General features: G+C 39.2%; 3 protein-coding genes across 3 annotated transcripts; all 3 read right to left on the bottom strand.

Moving 5' to 3' along the window:
* On the bottom strand, positions 1–4,030 carry LOC146328824 (extracellular calcium-sensing receptor-like). The gene is made up of 6 exons (XM_084717834.1): positions 3,731–4,030; positions 3,236–3,533; positions 2,293–3,087; positions 1,900–2,127; positions 1,576–1,699; positions 1–914 (listed from the first exon to the last, which is right to left on the bottom strand). The coding sequence occupies exons 1-6, from the start codon at positions 3,961–3,963 to the stop codon at positions 1–3; spliced, it is 2,592 nt and encodes an 863-aa protein (XP_084573960.1). The 5' UTR covers positions 3,964–4,030.
* Positions 4,031–6,123: 2,093 nt separating this feature from the next.
* LOC146328823 (extracellular calcium-sensing receptor-like) lies at positions 6,124–10,147 on the bottom strand. Its single transcript, XM_084717832.1, has 6 exons — positions 9,841–10,147; positions 9,344–9,641; positions 8,371–9,165; positions 7,983–8,210; positions 7,673–7,796; positions 6,124–7,037 (listed from the first exon to the last, which is right to left on the bottom strand). Exons 1-6 carry the CDS (start codon positions 10,068–10,070, stop codon positions 6,124–6,126), a joined length of 2,589 nt encoding a protein of 862 aa, XP_084573958.1. The 5' UTR covers positions 10,071–10,147.
* A 2,412-nt stretch (positions 10,148–12,559) lies between these two features.
* LOC146328822 (extracellular calcium-sensing receptor-like) lies at positions 12,560–16,614 on the bottom strand. Its single transcript, XM_084717826.1, has 6 exons — positions 16,309–16,614; positions 15,807–16,104; positions 14,825–15,628; positions 14,446–14,673; positions 14,123–14,246; positions 12,560–13,473 (listed from the first exon to the last, which is right to left on the bottom strand). Exons 1-6 carry the CDS (start codon positions 16,572–16,574, stop codon positions 12,560–12,562), a joined length of 2,634 nt encoding a protein of 877 aa, XP_084573952.1. The 5' UTR covers positions 16,575–16,614.
* Positions 16,615–17,566: the final 952 nt, after the last annotated feature.

The raw sequence follows: 17,566 nt of genomic DNA, 5'->3' as shown, positions 1-17,566 counted from the left end.
TCAGAATGATTTTTGTGCCCCCTTCCCCATCATATTCTTTTTTGTATTCTTCTCTGGTTTCAGTAAGATAACATAACATTTTGGAATAAAAATACAAATGAGCAGTCCAAAACTTGAAGCCAGAATAGCAAATATCTCCACAGCTACACTGAACTTCCCAGGAGAGCTGACATACGCTGGGATAAAAGTGATCCATACTGCACAGAATATCAGCATGCTGAAGGTGATAAATTTGGCCTCATTGAAATTATCAGGAAGTTTCCGAGCCAGAAAAGCCAGAATAAAACATAACATGGCCAGAAGTCCTATGTAACCAAGTACAGACCAAAATCCTACAGCTGATCCCAGAGCACACTCCAAGATGATTTTTTCCTTGAACTTCTGAAAGTTCTTAAATGGAAAAGGAGGAGAAATTGTTAACCAGAGGATACATATGACAACTTGTATAAGAGTGAAACCCAGAACACTGAGTTTCTGCTGCACAGGCCCAAACCATTTCATCACATTACTGCCTGGAAGTGTGGCTCTGAAGGCCATTAACACCACTATTGTTTTACCCAGAACACAAGAGATACAGAGGACAAAGGTGATGCCAAATGCTGCATGTCGCAGCATACAGGACCACTCAGAGGGCCGGCCGATGAAGGTCAGAGAACACAGGAAACACAGAGTCAAGGAGAAGAGCAGCAGGAAGCTCAGCTCAGAGTTGTTGGCTCTGACAACAGGAGTCTGTCTGTATCTGAAGAAAATAAATGCCACAACAGCAGTCAGGCATGTTCCAAACAGAGAGGCTGCAGTGAGCAGTGCTCCCATAATCTCTTCATATGATAGAAACTCTGCCTCCTTCTTTACACAGGCATCTCTTCTCTCATTTGACCAGAACTCAGGGTCACATCTCACACAGGTGATAGAATCTGAAAAATAGTATTAAAGCAGGTGTTAGGGTTAGTAAGTAAGTTAGTAAGTAAGTCGGTAAGTACATTTTGTCTTGTTTTCTGCCTGTGAAGCATATTTTCTATGCCTATTAAACAGACACTACATGATTACCAGATAGTACATTCATAACAATATAATAATAAACATTATTCATTAAGTACTTTTCAAAACACACTTAGAATGTGCCTTATGTTGTTGAATCAGGTAGAATTAAGGTACCAACATGAAAAAATCTAAATCAGTGCCCTTGGTTTTGCTGTTATATTAATTACAGCTACAAGCAGCAATGAACAGGCCATCACACCCTCGTGTGTGTTGGGCTATGTGATGACTGACTGACAGACAAGGCTCTGAATTTTCACATGATTTGGACATTAGGTCGGCAGTACAGTAGATCCATGAACAAAGAATTGTCACAGTCTTCACAATACCAATATTATGAATTTCTTACAACTTGAATACTGAATACCATGAGATTGTGCATGAAGGCATGTAGCTGATGTCAGGGTTATGTTTCAGTATTTATTTAAGATATTTGTAATTACATTGATTTTTTGGTTTGCTTAAAAGACTTTGAAAAGGTTACTCAGTGAATGTGAAAACTTTTAGATTATTATCTTGCATTTAATATTACTACACCTGTAATGTTGCTTATTTCTCCCTCTGCACATCTTAAACAGTCATAGCAGCAGACAGGCTTTCCTTTCTGCAGAACCTTACGAGTTCCTGGGGGACATTTCTCACTGCAAACTGACAAAGGCACCTACATGAATTAAATGACAGTAAGAAAAAAGATGTATGAGCATTTAATCTGACAAGGTGTTGTTTTGTGTTCAACTATAATTAGGTCTAACACATTGAAACCAAACGTAATGATACTGTAGCGATTAGTAATAATTGAAAAAAATGCCTATAATAACTCAAATAGACTTTCACAGTAAAAGTGATCACATGGTAACTTACCTCCTGTGAGTTCTGTGCCCAAATTAAAGACATATTTTGCACATTCAGCAGTTTGTCTGCAGGTAAAGATGCATCATAAATACCAACTGTGACAAAGTCCACAATGCCATTTTCTGTTGGCTGCCAGTTTATAATTTCATACTTAGCATCTGGATCTCCATTCTCATTAAAAAAAACCTCATCTTCTTCCTTTGTTTTGAACCGAATCTTTTTTATGTGCTGTAGAATCTAAGAAGATAAATATCAACACAGACAAAAAAATGTGGGTCAGTTGTCTAAACAGCATAATACACACAGTGCAATTAATTATGTGTAAAATTTAAACTATTTTTTCCCTTTCTTAATGTAACTCAGTATAAATAGTATAAGTTGAGTCTTTGGTATTGAACTCACTGTAAACGGGTCAAGCTTCACCTTGTTGTTACATGTTTTATTACAGCTGAGAATATCATGAAGTGCATGGGCCACAGCATACACTCCTTTATACACATTGTAAAAGAGAGGCATGAGTGACATATGAGTGAAGCTGTTTTTCACTCCAGTCAGATCTTCATGTCCAGTACATTCTCTCTGATTCACTGCTGATGACTTTGACTGCTTAAACTTACAGTTAAATAATGCCTCCCAAAACTCTGTAAACAATTCATTACTAGATGAATTGAGTGGCTTCACATCCAATATGAACTTTTTCATACCACTGACATGTGCTTTGGGGATGGACAGACCTATAGCACCATCCAGAATGTGATGCCTGTCCATGGCTGCAGTACGGGAATCAAAGATCCAGCCCTCAGTGCCTACCCACTGATACCCAGTCAAGTTCTGGTGAGACATCTCATTTATTATCAAGTGAAAATCTGGGGGGGACATGAAAGCGACAATAACCTTGGAAGTTGAAGCTTTGATAACATCAACTATGTTTTGTATTTTGTCTGGTGGATCTGTTCTGTATACAGGTACAGAGTACTCTACACAGATGCCCAGCTGTTTGGCAATTTCAGTAAATGTAGCCATGCCATTATTGCCATAATCATTATTTGTTCTAATAGCTCCAACCCAAGTCCAACCTAAGTACTTGACCAACTGGGCCAGGGCTCTGCTCTGGTAGTAGTCACTGGGTATTGTTCTGATGAAGGATGGGTACTTGGTTTTATCACTGAGACATGAACAAGTAGCAAGATGGCTGATCTAAAAGACAAAAGAAATTATATCTCAAGATGAACGTATAAAATATAAACCATCACACTATAATTCTCAATCAGTTGTTAATTCCAGGAAAATCATTATTTGCAATGTTATTTGTAAATAAAATGTCATTTTTACCAATCTTACCCACCAGTGGAACATGAAAAGGTCCAATGACACTAGATATAGCAATGGCAGAAGAGGAAGAGGGCCCTCCCAAAATGGCCTGAACTTCGGCAGGTCTTGTACATGGTTCCTCAGAGGATGCAAATACTAATTCATTACCACTAGCCAAGGCCAGTGCAACCCTCAAATCTCTTGCAATCATGGCACATGAATCATAGATCCTATAGCCCAGAGAGATGCCAGGCAGTAGGTCTGTGCTGTTATTTATCTCCTCTATGGCAAACAGCATAGCCTGGGCATACTGGAACCCTCTGAAACTCAAGCTTAATACAGACAATTATAAATAGATGGAAATCCAACTAATCTGTTCTTGAAATGCAAACAATACCATAGTAAATGAAAGCATTCAATTGTATTTATATACACAACAAGGAATACTTCTGATTTGGTTGGTAAACTTTTTTGCTTTGTATCTGTACTCACTTTTAGACATTTTAAATGGAAAACAAGCATAATTTACCTGGTGCACTGCAGTGGCAGTGGTTTTTGCATGTAGGTATCCTGTCTGCTTTTCCACTTGTTGTGCAAAGAAAAGATTCCTCCCAACATAATGTCTCCATCCTTAGAAAGCTGGTGGTTCTCAGGATCTCCTCTTCGCCTGCACACCAGCTCCTCAGCTTGAGAGACCGACACCACCAACAACAGCTGTAAGAGGGCACAGCCCTTCTCTGGCCATCTATGAGTGAATGTCATACTGTCAAAAAGAACTGGGTGGTATCACATGTACTTTAATGTAAATCAAAAGCTTCAACTCATATTTATATATTTTGGAACAACATAAAAAAATAATAATTAAATGGAGATGTTTTATCTCTGTGGACCTACAAGTTGGGGCGAGGGGAGGGAGGTGCCCAAACGTTTTTGTCCTTAGCTGGTTGTAAACACCTTGATGTTATGTCAGATAATATCCAGTTGTACTGTACAAACATTTTCCAGGGCTTTTTGTCCCTGCATTTGCATTTGTCTCTTATGACGGTTAGCTCCTTTTTCAAATCATCTCTGATTTTTTCTTGGAAGTTTCCCAGCTCGGACTTCATCTCTGTGGCCATCATGTTTATATGTTCCTGGATGGCAGCGATGTTACCCTCCACGCTCACGGAAGCTAGCATTAGCTCTGTGTTTTGGCAGGCTGATTGATTGTTTATGTGGCCATATGCCTCAGCACCGGAAGCCCATCACTCATACTTTTAATTAAAGGTTAACTATGCTGATGAGTTTAATTACTTTCCTCACCAGAAACTTGCCTTAAGTTTCAAGTGCTAAGCTGCAGCTGTACTAAGCATGCTGTGTTTGGTGAAACCCTTTTTATCCCTCAATTTCTACAAAAGGCAGTTTGCAAGGTGCAGACCTATGTGAAGTTCTAGTTAGCTTTAGCTCCCAGCCTCCAAACTTCCAAACCCTAACACACTGATAAAGAATATGACCAGCTGGGTTTACACAATAGATGGCAATGAAAGTTAATAATTTGCCATGTAGCTGCAACTTACCTTAACATAACTTTGTCTAGCAACGTTTTCTTCTCATTTGGTCATAAAATCTTCAACCTCACTGAAACTGCAGAGTGCTGCCGAGTTCTGTTGAGTTTGGCCAGACTTTGCTGGTTACTTCATCTTTTGGATGTTCTCTGGTTGGCACCAAAGCCACCACCACTAATAGGCTAAGGAGTGTTAATGCATCTGTTTGCACAGAGTTCCTCATCACTCATACTTTTAATTAAAGGTTAACTAAGTTGATGACTTTAAATACTTTACTCGCCAGAAAGTTGTCTTAACTAAGTTTAATTTAGTAGTCTCAACAAAGTAAGCAGGAATTAGTAAGTTCATTGTTGTATTTAAGTAAGGTGATCAATTATACAGCACAAAATACACATAAACTGTGCAATACTTGTTGAATTTTTATGCTTCTTTGTCTGAAATGTGCTAGTTAAATAATGCTCCGGGGACAATATGGCCTTCTTATACCAGTACAGCTGGTTGTACAGTATATAGGAGGACCAGTGTGTAGGATTTGGATGCACCTCGCAATGAACTAGGAGACTGAAAACACTTCCCCTCACTCTCCCCTTCCATGTGTTAAGGAGAACCTGTGGAGGTCCCGAAACCCACGTATAACATGAAAGGCTGTATCTACAGCCACAGTTTGGTTTGTTTGCTCTGAAAATGCATCATGACAACCTCTGTGGAGGAGGAGCCACGCCCTCTGTACATTAATCAGACTCACCTGCTGCACACTGCAGGTATAAGCCTGACATAGGTTCCATAGTTTCAGTCAGCATCACAACATGCACTATGTATGTCTATGTGTAATGTCCCAGGGAAACAACAACAACAACCTACATGTGCGACCTACATCTTTAACATGACAAATTAGCACCTGTGACGCTATTGGTAAGAACATAAACAAGCTAACAGCTATTACCATTCCCTTTTGGTGATTAAGTCATTTTAATGCTGGAGCTCACCTCATGATGTGCAAGTGTTCTATCAAAGAGATGACACTCAATGCTATTTTCCCCAGCACCACTGCTGCATTGCATTGGGGTGCGCTGTGGTTAGAGGTCTGGCTATAGAAGAATATCTGTACATACAGAAGCTCATTTTAAGGTAACAAAAACACAACAACTCTTCATGTTATTATAAAGTAATGTTTTCATTGCTTTATAATACATACATATAATACATACTTTGAAATATTATATAATTTCTGCCATATTTTGCCAATAATTTCCAGTAGATTTTACACACTGGACCTATGAATGCTGTAATTTTAAATGAAATAATATAAAGTGGAAAAATTATTTAAAAAAAATTATGGCACGACATTGCTTTTGCCAAGATATTTATTTATTAGTTATCAGAATGATTTTTGTGCCCCCTTCCCCATCATATTCTTTTTTGTATTCTTCTCTGGTTTCAGTAAGATAACGTAACATTTTGGAATAAAAATACAAATGAGCAGTCCAAAACTTGAAGCCAGAATAGCAAATATCTCCACAGCTACACTGAACTTCCCAGGAGAGCTGACATACGCTGGGATAAAAGTGATCCATACTGCACAGAATATCAGCATGCTGAAGGTGATAAATTTGGCTTCATTGAAATTATCAGGAAGTTTCCGAGCCAGAAAAGCGAGAATAAAACATAACATGGCCAGAAGTCCTATGTAACCAAGAACAGACCAAAATCCTACAGCTGAGCCCAGAGCACACTCCAAGATGATTTTGTCCTTGAACTTCTGAAAATTCTTAAATGGAAAAGGAGGAGAAATTGTTAACCAGAGGATACATATGACAACTTGTATAAGAGTGAAACCCAGAACACTGAGTTTCTGCTGCACAGGCCCAAACCATTTCATCACATTACTGCCTGGAAGTGTGGCTCTGAAGGCCATTAACACCACTATTGTTTTACCCAGAACACAAGAGATACAGAGGACAAAGGTGATGCCAAACGCTGCATGACGCAGCATACAGGACCACTCAGAGGGCCGGCCGATGAAGGTCAGAGAACACAGGAAACACAGAGTCAATGACAAGAGCAGCAGGAAGCTCAGCTCAGAGTTGTTGGCTCTGACAACAGGAGTCTGTCTGTATCTGAAGAAAATAAATGCCACAACAGCAGTCAGGCATGTTCCAAATAGAGAGGCTGCAGTGAGCAGTGCTCCCATAATCTCTTCATATGATAGAAACTCTGCCTCCTTCTTTACACAGGCATCTCTTCTCTCATTTGACCAGAATTCAGGGTCACATCTCACACAGGTGATAGAATCTGAAAAATAACATTAAAGCAGGTGTTAGACTTAATGAATAAATTGGTCTTATTTTCTGCCTGTGAAGCATATTTTCCATGCCTATTAGACAGACACTACATGATTACCAGATAGCACGTTTATAACCATATAATAATAATCATTATTCCTGCTGAATCAGGTAGAATTAAGGTACGAACAGGAAAAATCAAAATCAGTGCCCATGGTTTTGCTACTATATTAATTAAAGCTACAAGCAGCAATGAATAGGCCATCACACATTTGTGTGAAACGAAACGATGACCGACCAACAGACAAGGCTATGAATTTTTACGTTTTTGACATGTCCCCTCATGTGTCCACTAGATGGCACTAGTGAAGAATTGTCACAGTTTTCACAATGCCAATATTATCATGTGCTTACGGCTTTTCTTACTACATTTGAGTTGAATCTGTTTAACCTGCTAGTAGGAGTACAAGAATGAATGGGTTAAAAACAACGCAACCAGCCAAAATCATCTCATTGATTTTGTCATATTTACATGAACAGTGACATTAGAGTAATACTGAATACTGTGTATAACTGTAAAACTGTGCATGAAGAGATACATGTGTGAATGTGAAAACTATTATCTTGCATTAAATATTACTACACCTGTAATGTTGCTTATTTGTCCCTCTGCACATCTTAAACAGTCATAGCAGCAGACAGGCTTTCCTTTCTGCAGAACCTTGCGAGTTCCTGGGGAACATTTCTCACTGCAAACTGACAAAGGTACCTGAATGAATTAAATGACAGCAAGAAAAAAATTGACAAAGAGCTGTTTTGTACACATCTGTAATTAGGTCTGACATATTGAAACCAATGCAATGATACTGTAATGATAACTAATAACTGAAAAAAATGCCTATAACATTTCAAAAAGACTTTCATTTACAATTACAGTGATCACATGGTAACTTACCTCCTGTGAATTCTGTGCCCAAATTAAAGAAATATTTTTCAGATTCAGCTGTTTGTCTGCAGGTAAAGATGCATCATAAATACCAACTGTGACAAAGTCCACAATTCCATTTTCTGTTGACTGCCAGTTTATAATTTCATACTTAGCATCTGGGTCTCCATTCTCATCAAAGTAAACATCATCTCCTTCCTTTGTTTTGAACCAAATCTTTTTTATGTGCTGTAGAATCTAAGAAGATAAATATCAACACAGGAAAAAAATGCAGGTCAATCTTCTAAACAGCATAATAGACACAATGCAATGAGTTATTTGTAAAATTTAAACCATTTTCTTTTTTAATGTGACTTAATGTTAAAACTATAAATCAAGTTTTTAGTACTCAACTCACTGTAAATGAATCTAGTTCCACATTGTTGTTACATGTTTCATTACAGCTGAGAATATTATGAAGTGCATGGGCCACAGCATACACTCCTTTATACACATTGTAAAAGAGAGGCATGAGTGACATATCAGTGAAGCTGTTTTTCACTCCAGTCACATCTTCATGTCCAGTACATTCTCTCTGATTCACTGCTGATGACTCTGACAACTCAAACTTACAGTTAAACAAAGTCTCCCAAAACTCTGTAAACAATTCATTACTAGATGAATTGAGTGGCTTCACATCCAAAATGAATTCTCTCATGCCACTGACATGTGCTTTGGGGATGGACAGACCTATAGCACCATCTAAAATGTGATTCCTGTCCATGGCTGCAGTATGGGAATCAAAGATCCAGGCCTCAGTGCCTACCCACTGATACCCAGTCAAACTGTTGTGAGACATCTCATTTATTATCAAATACAAATCTGGGGGGGAAATGAAAGTGACAATAACCTTGGAAGTTGAGGCTTTGATAACTTCAACTATCTTTTGTATTTTGTCTGGTGGATCTGTTCTATATACAGATACAGAGTACTCTACACAGATGCCCAGCTGCTTGGCAGTTTCCGTAAATGTAGCCATGCCATTATTGCCATAATCATTATTTGTTCTAATAGCTCCAACCCAAGTCCAACCAAAGTGTTTGACCAAGTGGGCCAGGGCTCTGCTCTGGTAGTAGTCACTGGGTATTGTTCTGAGGAAGGATGGGTACTTGGTTTTATCACTGAGACAAGCACAAGTTGCGAGGTGGCTGATCTAAACGGGGAAAAAAAGCATATCTCAAGATGAGCAGCTGAGATATAGAAGATTTAGGCTTACACAGCTCACTGTAATTCTTTCAGACCATTTTTTCTATGACCAGTGGATGATACAGAATTACAGGATAATCATTACTTTTAACAAATATAAGGTCATTTTTACCTATCTTACCCACCAGCGGAACATGAAAAGGTCCGATGACACTAGATATAGCAATGCAAGACGTAGAAGAGGTCCCTCCGAAAATGGCCTGAACTTCGGCAGGTCTTGTACATGGTGTCTCAGAGGATGCCAATACTAATTCATTACCATTAGCCAAGGCCAGCGCAACTCTCACTCCTCTGGCAATCATGACACATGAATCATAGATCCTATAGCCCAGAGAGATGCCAGGCAGCAGGTCTGTGCTGTTATTTATCTCCTCTATAGCAAACAGCATAGCCTGGGCATACTGGAACCCTCTGAAACTCAAGCTGAATACAGACAATTATAAATAGTTGGAAATACAACCAATTTGTCTTTGAATATAAACATTAACATACTAAATAAAAGTATTTTATGGTGTTGCTATATAGACCTAGGGATAATTCTGATATTAGCATTCAGTTTTTTTGGACTTTGTATCTATCGTCACATTTTAGAAATTTTAAATGGAAAACAAGTATAATTTACCTGGTGCACTGCAGTGGCAGTGGTTTTTGCATGTAGGTATCCTGTCTGTTTTTCCACTTGCTGTGCAAAGAAAAGATTCCCCCCAACATAATGTCCCCATCCTTTGATATTGGCGGTTTCTCAGGATCTCCTCTCCGCCTGCACACCAGCTCCTCAGTCTGCGAGACCAACACCACCAACAACAGCTTTAAGAAAGCCCAACCCTCTGGCCATCTATGAGTGGATGTCATACTCTGTAAAAAAAAACTTAACGACTGAGTGGTATCACATGTACCTTGATGCAAATCAAAGTCTTCAACTGATATTTATATATTTTGGAGCAGCATAAAAAATAATAATTAAATGGTGATGTTTTATCTCTGTGGACCTACAAGTTGGGGCGAGGGGAACGAGGTGCCCAAACTGAAAGTGTTTTTGTCCTTAGCCAGTTGTAAACACCTTGCCAGTATATCAGATAATATTCAGTTGTATACATGTTACATTAATATTTTAACATTCTGAATGTTCAATTCATACTTGAAATTGTTTTTAAGGCTTTTTGTCCCTTCATTTGGTCACATAGTTCATAATTAATGGAAAATAGGGTAGACAAATATGACATGACATGAAGCAAAGGGCCACCAGCCAGAATTGAACCAGGGCCGCTGCAGAGGATTTGTAGCCTCACTACAGTGGGCGCACACTCCACTGAGTAAGCTAGCAGGGCACTCCGAGGGCTCTATCTTACACCTGCTGCAAAGCTGCTGCGGCAGTGGCACAGGTGGCATTGTTATCTTACACCAGCACAATTGTCATTTTTTGCACCATTTGCAAGATAGCAGATGAACTTGCAGCTGGTCTGTGCGGCCATGGGTGGGAAGTATAAAAATGAAGATAAAATGAAGGCATGGCCAGGTGCATTTTCTGTGTTATGCTCAGTGCACTGGAGTAAAATCCACATGCGCCTTAGACCAGCTAAATCCTGATTGAAGTGCAAAGTCTGTGGTGAAATCACTCTGTGTTCACAAGATACCAACCGGCACATTAGGCTGAAGCACACACAAACATCAAGCTGCACCTCAATCTGACTCAGGTGGGCGTTCGGTTGGATTGACGTGTAGCTTCATGGCTAGTCTTTCTTCTACCCCGTACCTTGCTCCTTTCCCCCTCTCCTACCCACAGGCTCCTTCTTTAGGAGCTTTTCAGCTAGTGGAGCTGTATAATATTGATGATGATAATAATGAATTATAAAATGCAGCATAATTTCAAGGTGCTTCAGTGTAATACATAACCAGTTACATCTGCATGGATTTTATGGTTCAAGTATTGCATTACTTTTTGCAGGTGTCAATGTAAAATAAAATATTTACACATGATATCTGCTTTGGAGACACCCTGCTGTCTGCATATATTGCCCTATATTGTCCCTACCGAGAGGGACCTGCCTGCAGGGAAGATGGCGGACAAGGGTGCCACCATAGCTCTACTTCATACTGGAAGTCACAACCAGAAGTTGGTCTTCTTTGTGTATTTTGTTACTTATTCGGTGCTCTGTCTTTACGGTATGTCCAGACAGTAGATTGCTAAGCTTTTCTCCTATGATTTTGAGCAAACAATGTGTGAGGAGTCTGTACTGTGTTTAATGAAGGAATCTTCTGGTGGGCAGGCTGGGCCATATACAGGAAAGGCAGGGAGAACATGCTAGCTTCCTACAAACAATAATAAAGAGCTGAGAACCGAATTATATGTTTGCCTAATTGAATAGTAGACTCGAAAGATCGACACAATTACTTTTGCAACCATAATAAGCATGCTGTGTTTGCTGAAACACAAGATATCCTTAAATTTACACTTATTCTACTGGAGCTTACAAGCCATAGGTTAGTTTTAGCTAAGGGGCTAGTTAGGTATAGCCAAGGATTGTTAGCTTTAGCTAAGATGCACAAGAAGGGCTACCTAGCTTTAGATAAAGATACTTATCTTTAGCTAAAGTGTAAAAAAAGGGACATTTAGCTTAGCATACATGAAGGGCTAGTTACCTCTACTGAGGTCCTGACACCCACGCAAAACATGGACTGTATCTAGAGCCATTGTTTGGTTTGTCCATTCTGGCAGTGCATTGTGACAACGCCTGTGGAAGATGAGCCACGCCCTCTGTACATTTGTCTGATTTCTGGTGACCTGAAGCACACTGCATGTATAAGCTTGCAACATATGTGTAAAGTCACCTGTAAACAACAGCAACCTCTGGGCTGTAATCTGCATGTTTGTAATGACAAACTAGCATCTGGGATGCTAATGGTATGAACTTAAACAAGCTAACAGCTTTTGCTGTTTAATGCCGGAGCTCACCTCACGATGTGCAAGTGTTCTATCAAAGAAATCCCTCTCAATGCTATTTTTCACCATCTTGGGCTTAGCTCTGCCCAAGATGTTTGTGACTGGTTAAAATAATTATTTTTTTTCCCCCCTGTTCCAGAATGTATGTATGTGGCATCAGGCCATTCTCAAGTGCTGAGCGCTGTGGAGAGAGGTCTGGCAATGCAAGAATATCTGTACTTAGAGAAGCTCATTTTCAGGTAACAAAAACACAACAATACTTCAGCTTATTATAAATTTAAAAAAAGATACTGTTAAATATTATAGAATTTTTAGTGCTTGTAAATGAAATTATATACAGTAGAAAAATGCGAAAAAAAATATGATGACACTCAAATGATTTGCCCATTTTTATTAGTTATCAGAATGATTTTGGTGCCCCCTTCCCCATCATATTCTTTTTTGTATTCTTCTCTGGTTTCAGTAAGATAATATAGCACTTTGGAATGAAAATACAAATGAGCAGTCCAAAACTTGAAGCCAGAATAGCAAATATCTCCACAGCTACACTGAACTTCCCAGGAGAGCTGACATACGCTGGGATAAAAGTGATCCATACTGCACAGAATATCAGCATGCTGAAGGTGATAAATTTGGCCTCATTGAAATTATCAGGAAGTTTCCGAGCCAGAAAAGCAAGAATAAAACATAACATGGCCAGAAGTCCTATGTAACCAAGAACAGACCAAAATCCTACAGCTGATCCCAGAGCACACTCCAAGATGATTTTGTCCTTGAACTTCTGAAAATTCTTAAATGGAAAAGGAGGAGAAATTGTTAACCAGAGGATGCATATGACAACTTGTATAAGAGTGAAACCCAGAACACTGAGTTTCTGCTGCACAGGCCCAAACCATTTCATCACATTACTACCTGGAAGTGTGGCTCTGAAGGCCATTAACACCACTATTGTTTTCCCCAGAACACAAGAGATACAGAGGACAAAGGTGATGCCAAATGCCGCATGACGCAGCATACAGGACCACTCAGAGGGCCGGCCGATGAAGGTCAGAGAACACAGGAAACACAGAGACAAGGAGAAGAGCAGCAGGAAGCTCAGCTCAGAGTTGTTGGCTCTGACAACAGGAGTCTGTCTGTATCTGAAGAAAATAAATGCCACAACAGCAGTCAGGCATGTTCCAAATAGAGAGGCTGCAGTGAGCAGTGCTCCCATAATCTCTTCATATGATAGAAACTCTGCCTCCTTCTTTACACAGGCATCTCTTCTCTCATTTGACCAGAAGTCAGGGTCACATCTCACACAGGTGATAGAGTCTGAAAAATAATATTAAAGCAGTTTTAGAGTTAATGACTCAATTGTAAAATTTACGACCATATAACAATATACATTGTTCATGCAGCACTTTTCAAAACACATGGAGAAAGTGTCTTATGTTATTGAACCAGGTTGTATTAAGGCACCAACAGGAAAAAATATAAATCAGTATCCCCATAATTTTGCTACAATATTTATTAAAGCTACAAGCAGCAATGAACAGGCCCTCACACACTTGTGTGTGTTGGGCGAAATGATGACTGACTGACAGGCAAGGCTATGAATTTTCATGTTTTTGACATGTCCCCTCATGTGTCCACTAGGTGGTACTAGTATAGATCCACGTACAAAGAATTGTCACAGTTTTCACAGTACCAGTATTATCAAGTTCTTATGGCTTTTCTTATGACATTTGAGTTGAATCTGTTCAATCTGCTAGTAGAAGTACAAGAATGAATGGGTTGAAAACAACACAACCAGCCAAAATGATCTGATTGATTTTGTCATATTTACATGAACAGTGACCTTAGAGTAATACTGAATACTATGAGAATGTGCATGAAGTTGTGTAGGTTTGCTTAAACAACTTATATAAAACTGCTCTGTGAATGTGAAAACTTTTAGATTATTATCTTGCATTTACTACACCTGTAATGTTGCTTATTTCTCCCTCTGCACATCTTAAACAGTCATAACAGCAGACAGGTTTTCCTTTCTGCAGAACCTTGCGAGTTCCTGGGGAACATTTCTCACTGCAAACTGACAAAGGCACCTGAATGAATTAAATGACAGTAAGAAAAAAATGTATGGGCATTTAATTTGACAAGGTGTTGTTTTGTATGTATCTATAATTAGGTCAACACATTGAAACACATTATGATACTGTAACAACAACTAATAACTGAAAGAATTGCCTACAACAATCCAAATAGACTTTCATTCACAATAACAGTGATCACATGGTAACTTACCTGTTGTGACTTCTGTGCCCAAACTAAAGATGTATTTTGCAGATTCAGCTGTTTGTCTGCAGGTAAAGATGCATCATAAAGACCAACTGTGACAAAGTCCACAATGCCATTTTCTGTTGGCTGCCAGTTTATAATTTCATACTTAGCTTCTGGGTCTCCATTCTCATTAAAGTAAACATCATCTCCTTCCTTTGTTTTGAACCGAATCTTTTTTATGTGTTGTAAAATCTAAGAAGATAAATATCAACAGACAAAAAACTGTAGGTCAAGTAAATAGCAAGCAAATAAATAAGTAGCAAGATAAAGACATGGCAACAGCACCTTTTTAAATGTTACTCATTGTAAACATCATAAATTAAGTCTTTTGTGTTCAACTCACCGTAAATGAATCTAGATGCACCTTGTTGTTACATGTGTTATTACAGTTGAGAATATTATGAAGTGCATGGGCCACAGCATACACTCCTTTATAGATGTTGTAAAAGAGAGGCATGAGTGACATATCAGTGAAGCTGTTTTTCACTCCAGTCACATCTTCATGTCCAGTACATTCTCTCTGATTCTGATTTTCTGATGACTTTGACTGTTTAAATTTGCAACTAAATAATGTCTCCCAAAACTCTGTAAACAATTCATAACCACTTGTAGATGAATTGAGCTTCTTCAAATCCAACATGAACTCTTTCATGCCACTGACATGTGCTTTGGGGATGGACAGACCTATAGCACCATCCAGAATGTGATGCCTGTCCATAGCTGCAGTATGGGAATCAAAGATCCAGGCCTCAGTGCCTACCCACTGATACCCAGTCAAGTTGTGATGAGACATCTCATTTATTATCAAATACAAATCTGGGGGGGAGGTGAAAGTGACAATCACCTTGGAAGTCGAAGCTTTAATAACTTCAACTATCTTTTGTATTTTGTCTGGTGGATCTGTTCTATATACAGATACAGAGTACTCTACACAGATGTCCAGCTGCTGGGCTGTTTCTGTAAATGTAGCCATACCATTATTGCCATAATCATTATTTGTTCTAATAGCTCCAACCCAAGTCCAACCAAAGTGTTTGACCAAGTGGGCCAGGGCTCTGCTCTGGTAGTAGTCACTGGGTATTGTTCTGAGGAATGATGGGTACTTGGTTTTATCACTGAGACAAGCACAAGTTGCGAGGTGGCTGATCTAAAAGGGAAAAAAAAGCATATCTCAAGATGAGCATCTGAAATGTAGACGATTTAGGCTTACACAGCTCACTATAATTCTTTCAGACCATTTTTTCAATGACCAGTGGAGGATACAGGATTACAGGATAATCATTATTTTTAACAAATATGATTTTGCTTTTATCTATCTTACCCACCAGTGGAACATGAAAAGGTCCGATGACACTAGATATAGCAATGGAAGAGGTGGAAGAGGGCCCTCCTATAATGGCCTGAACTTCGGCAGGTCTGGTACACGGTGCCTCAGAGGATGCAAATACTAATTCATTACCATTAGCCAAGGCCAGTGCGACTCTCACGCATCTGGCAATCATGAAACATGAGTCATAGATCTTATAACCCAGAGAGATACCAGGCAGTAGGTCTGTGCTGTTATTTATCTCCTCTATGGCAAACAGCATAGCCTGGGCATACTGGAACCCTCTGAAACTCAAGCTGAATATGGACAGTTATAAATAGTTGGAAATACAACCAATTTTACTTTGAATACAAGTATTTGCATACTAAATGAAAGCATTTGATAGCATTTCTATACATAACAAGGAATAACTCTCATATTAACATTCAGTTTTTTTGGACTTGCTTTGTATCTATACTCACATCTTAGATATTTTAAATGGAAATGGAAGTGAAATTTACCTGGTGCATTGCAGTGGCAGTGGTTTGTGCATGTAGGTATCCTGTCTGTTTTTCCACCTGTTGTGCAAAGAGAAAATTCCCCCAAACAGAATGTCCCCATCCTTAGATATTGGGGGTTTCTCAGGATCTCCTCTCTGCCTGCACACCAGCTCCTCAGCCTGAGAGAAAGATGCCACCAACAACAGTTGTAACAGGGCACAGCCCTTCTTTGGCCATGTCTGTGTAGACGTCATATCGTCTGAAAGAGCTAAAGCACTGAATGGCATCACATGTACCCTGATGAGACCTCAACTGATATTTATACATTTTGGAGCAGCATGACATAAAAATTCAACAGTGATGTTACAACAACTTAGGTCAAGAAGAGGAGGGCACCCAAACACAAAGAGTTTCTGTTGTTAGCTTAACAGTATTAGAAAATATTGAGTTATGCTGCACAATTTTCCAATTTTTCATTAATAATTTAACATTCTGAATGCACCATTAATTTTTGTAACTGCATTTTTTTCCCTTAACATTTTTAGGGCTTTCTGTGACATTTTTTATTTTTTTTAATGGGGGCAGAGAGACTGGCGGTGACATACAGCAAAGGAATGCAGGCTGAAATTGAACCTCATGACATGGGGTGCAGGGGACTGTGAAACTGCAATTGAAGCACTGAAAAAATAATGTGGAAGAAAGTGATGCAAAGTTAAGAAACATAGACATGTTACTTCACTCAAATACTGTAGACTTTTGATTACTTTCTATTCCTAACATCTGGTGCTAAGACCTTGAAAAACCTATGCAAACAGACAAAACACAAGCACATTAAGAAAACACCCCCAACAACAACACATGCACAGAATTTAGAAAAATACTTAAAAATGATAAAACACAGCCAGACATAGAAAGGCTGCAAGTGGCACAGTCAACAATGGAAAAAGTTTCTGGAGCGCTCTAAAAAGAGATGGACATTTCATGTACCGTGCCTGGGTCGTCTCCAGAAGAGATTGACAGACCCACAAAAAATTTTGCTGAGTGATCATTTTAACCCAAACAATGGTCTTTCCCTAACCCTAATCAAGTGTTGTCAGCTTCTAACCCCTAATTTACACCAGGCGCGGCTGCGCCACAGTACTTCGACAGTTATGCAGCCATTTTAGTCAATGCTGTAATTTACACCAGAAGCACTGTGGCGCGTCTTAGCAGCGTCCCAAAAGTGGCTCAGCGCTACACTCCACAGAGAATACGCAGCAAGTCTATTTTTGACAGATGG

Source organism: Lutjanus erythropterus, chromosome 4 (genome assembly GCF_056507025.1).
Source record: "Lutjanus erythropterus isolate fLutEry1 chromosome 4, fLutEry1.hap2, whole genome shotgun sequence".
Lineage (NCBI taxonomy): Eukaryota > Metazoa > Chordata > Actinopteri > Lutjaniformes > Lutjanidae > Lutjanus > Lutjanus erythropterus.
Note: the sequence above shows the minus strand (reverse complement) of the source record. Positions and strands in the feature narration are given on the sequence as shown.

Bases quoted from the DNA above. Each gene is read 5' to 3' on its own strand.
- LOC146328824 (XM_084717834.1), bottom strand. From the start codon at position 3,963: ATGACATTCACTCATAGATGGCCAGAGAAGGGCTGTGCCCTCTTACAG. The intron at 3,534-3,730 runs GTAAATTATGCT...GTCTGTATTAAG, and splicing joins CTGCCACTGCAGTGCACCAG to CTTGAGTTTCAGAGGGTTCC. The intron at 3,088-3,235 runs GTGGGTAAGATT...TTTGTCTTTTAG, and splicing joins GACCTTTTCATGTTCCACTG to ATCAGCCATCTTGCTACTTG.
- LOC146328823 (XM_084717832.1), bottom strand. From the start codon at position 10,070: ATGACATCCACTCATAGATGGCCAGAGGGTTGGGCTTTCTTAAAGCTG. The intron at 9,642-9,840 runs GTAAATTATACT...GTCTGTATTCAG, and splicing joins CTGCCACTGCAGTGCACCAG to CTTGAGTTTCAGAGGGTTCC. The intron at 7,038-7,672 runs GTGTAGTAATAT...GTTATTTTTCAG, and splicing joins ACAAATAAGCAACATTACAG to ATTCTATCACCTGTGTGAGA.
- LOC146328822 (XM_084717826.1), bottom strand. From the start codon at position 16,574: ATGCCATTCAGTGCTTTAGCTCTTTCAGACGATATGACGTCTACACAG. The intron at 16,105-16,308 runs GTAAATTTCACT...GTCCATATTCAG, and splicing joins CTGCCACTGCAATGCACCAG to CTTGAGTTTCAGAGGGTTCC. The intron at 14,247-14,445 runs GTAAGTTACCAT...TAATTCATTCAG, and splicing joins GGGCACAGAAGTCACAACAG to GTGCCTTTGTCAGTTTGCAG.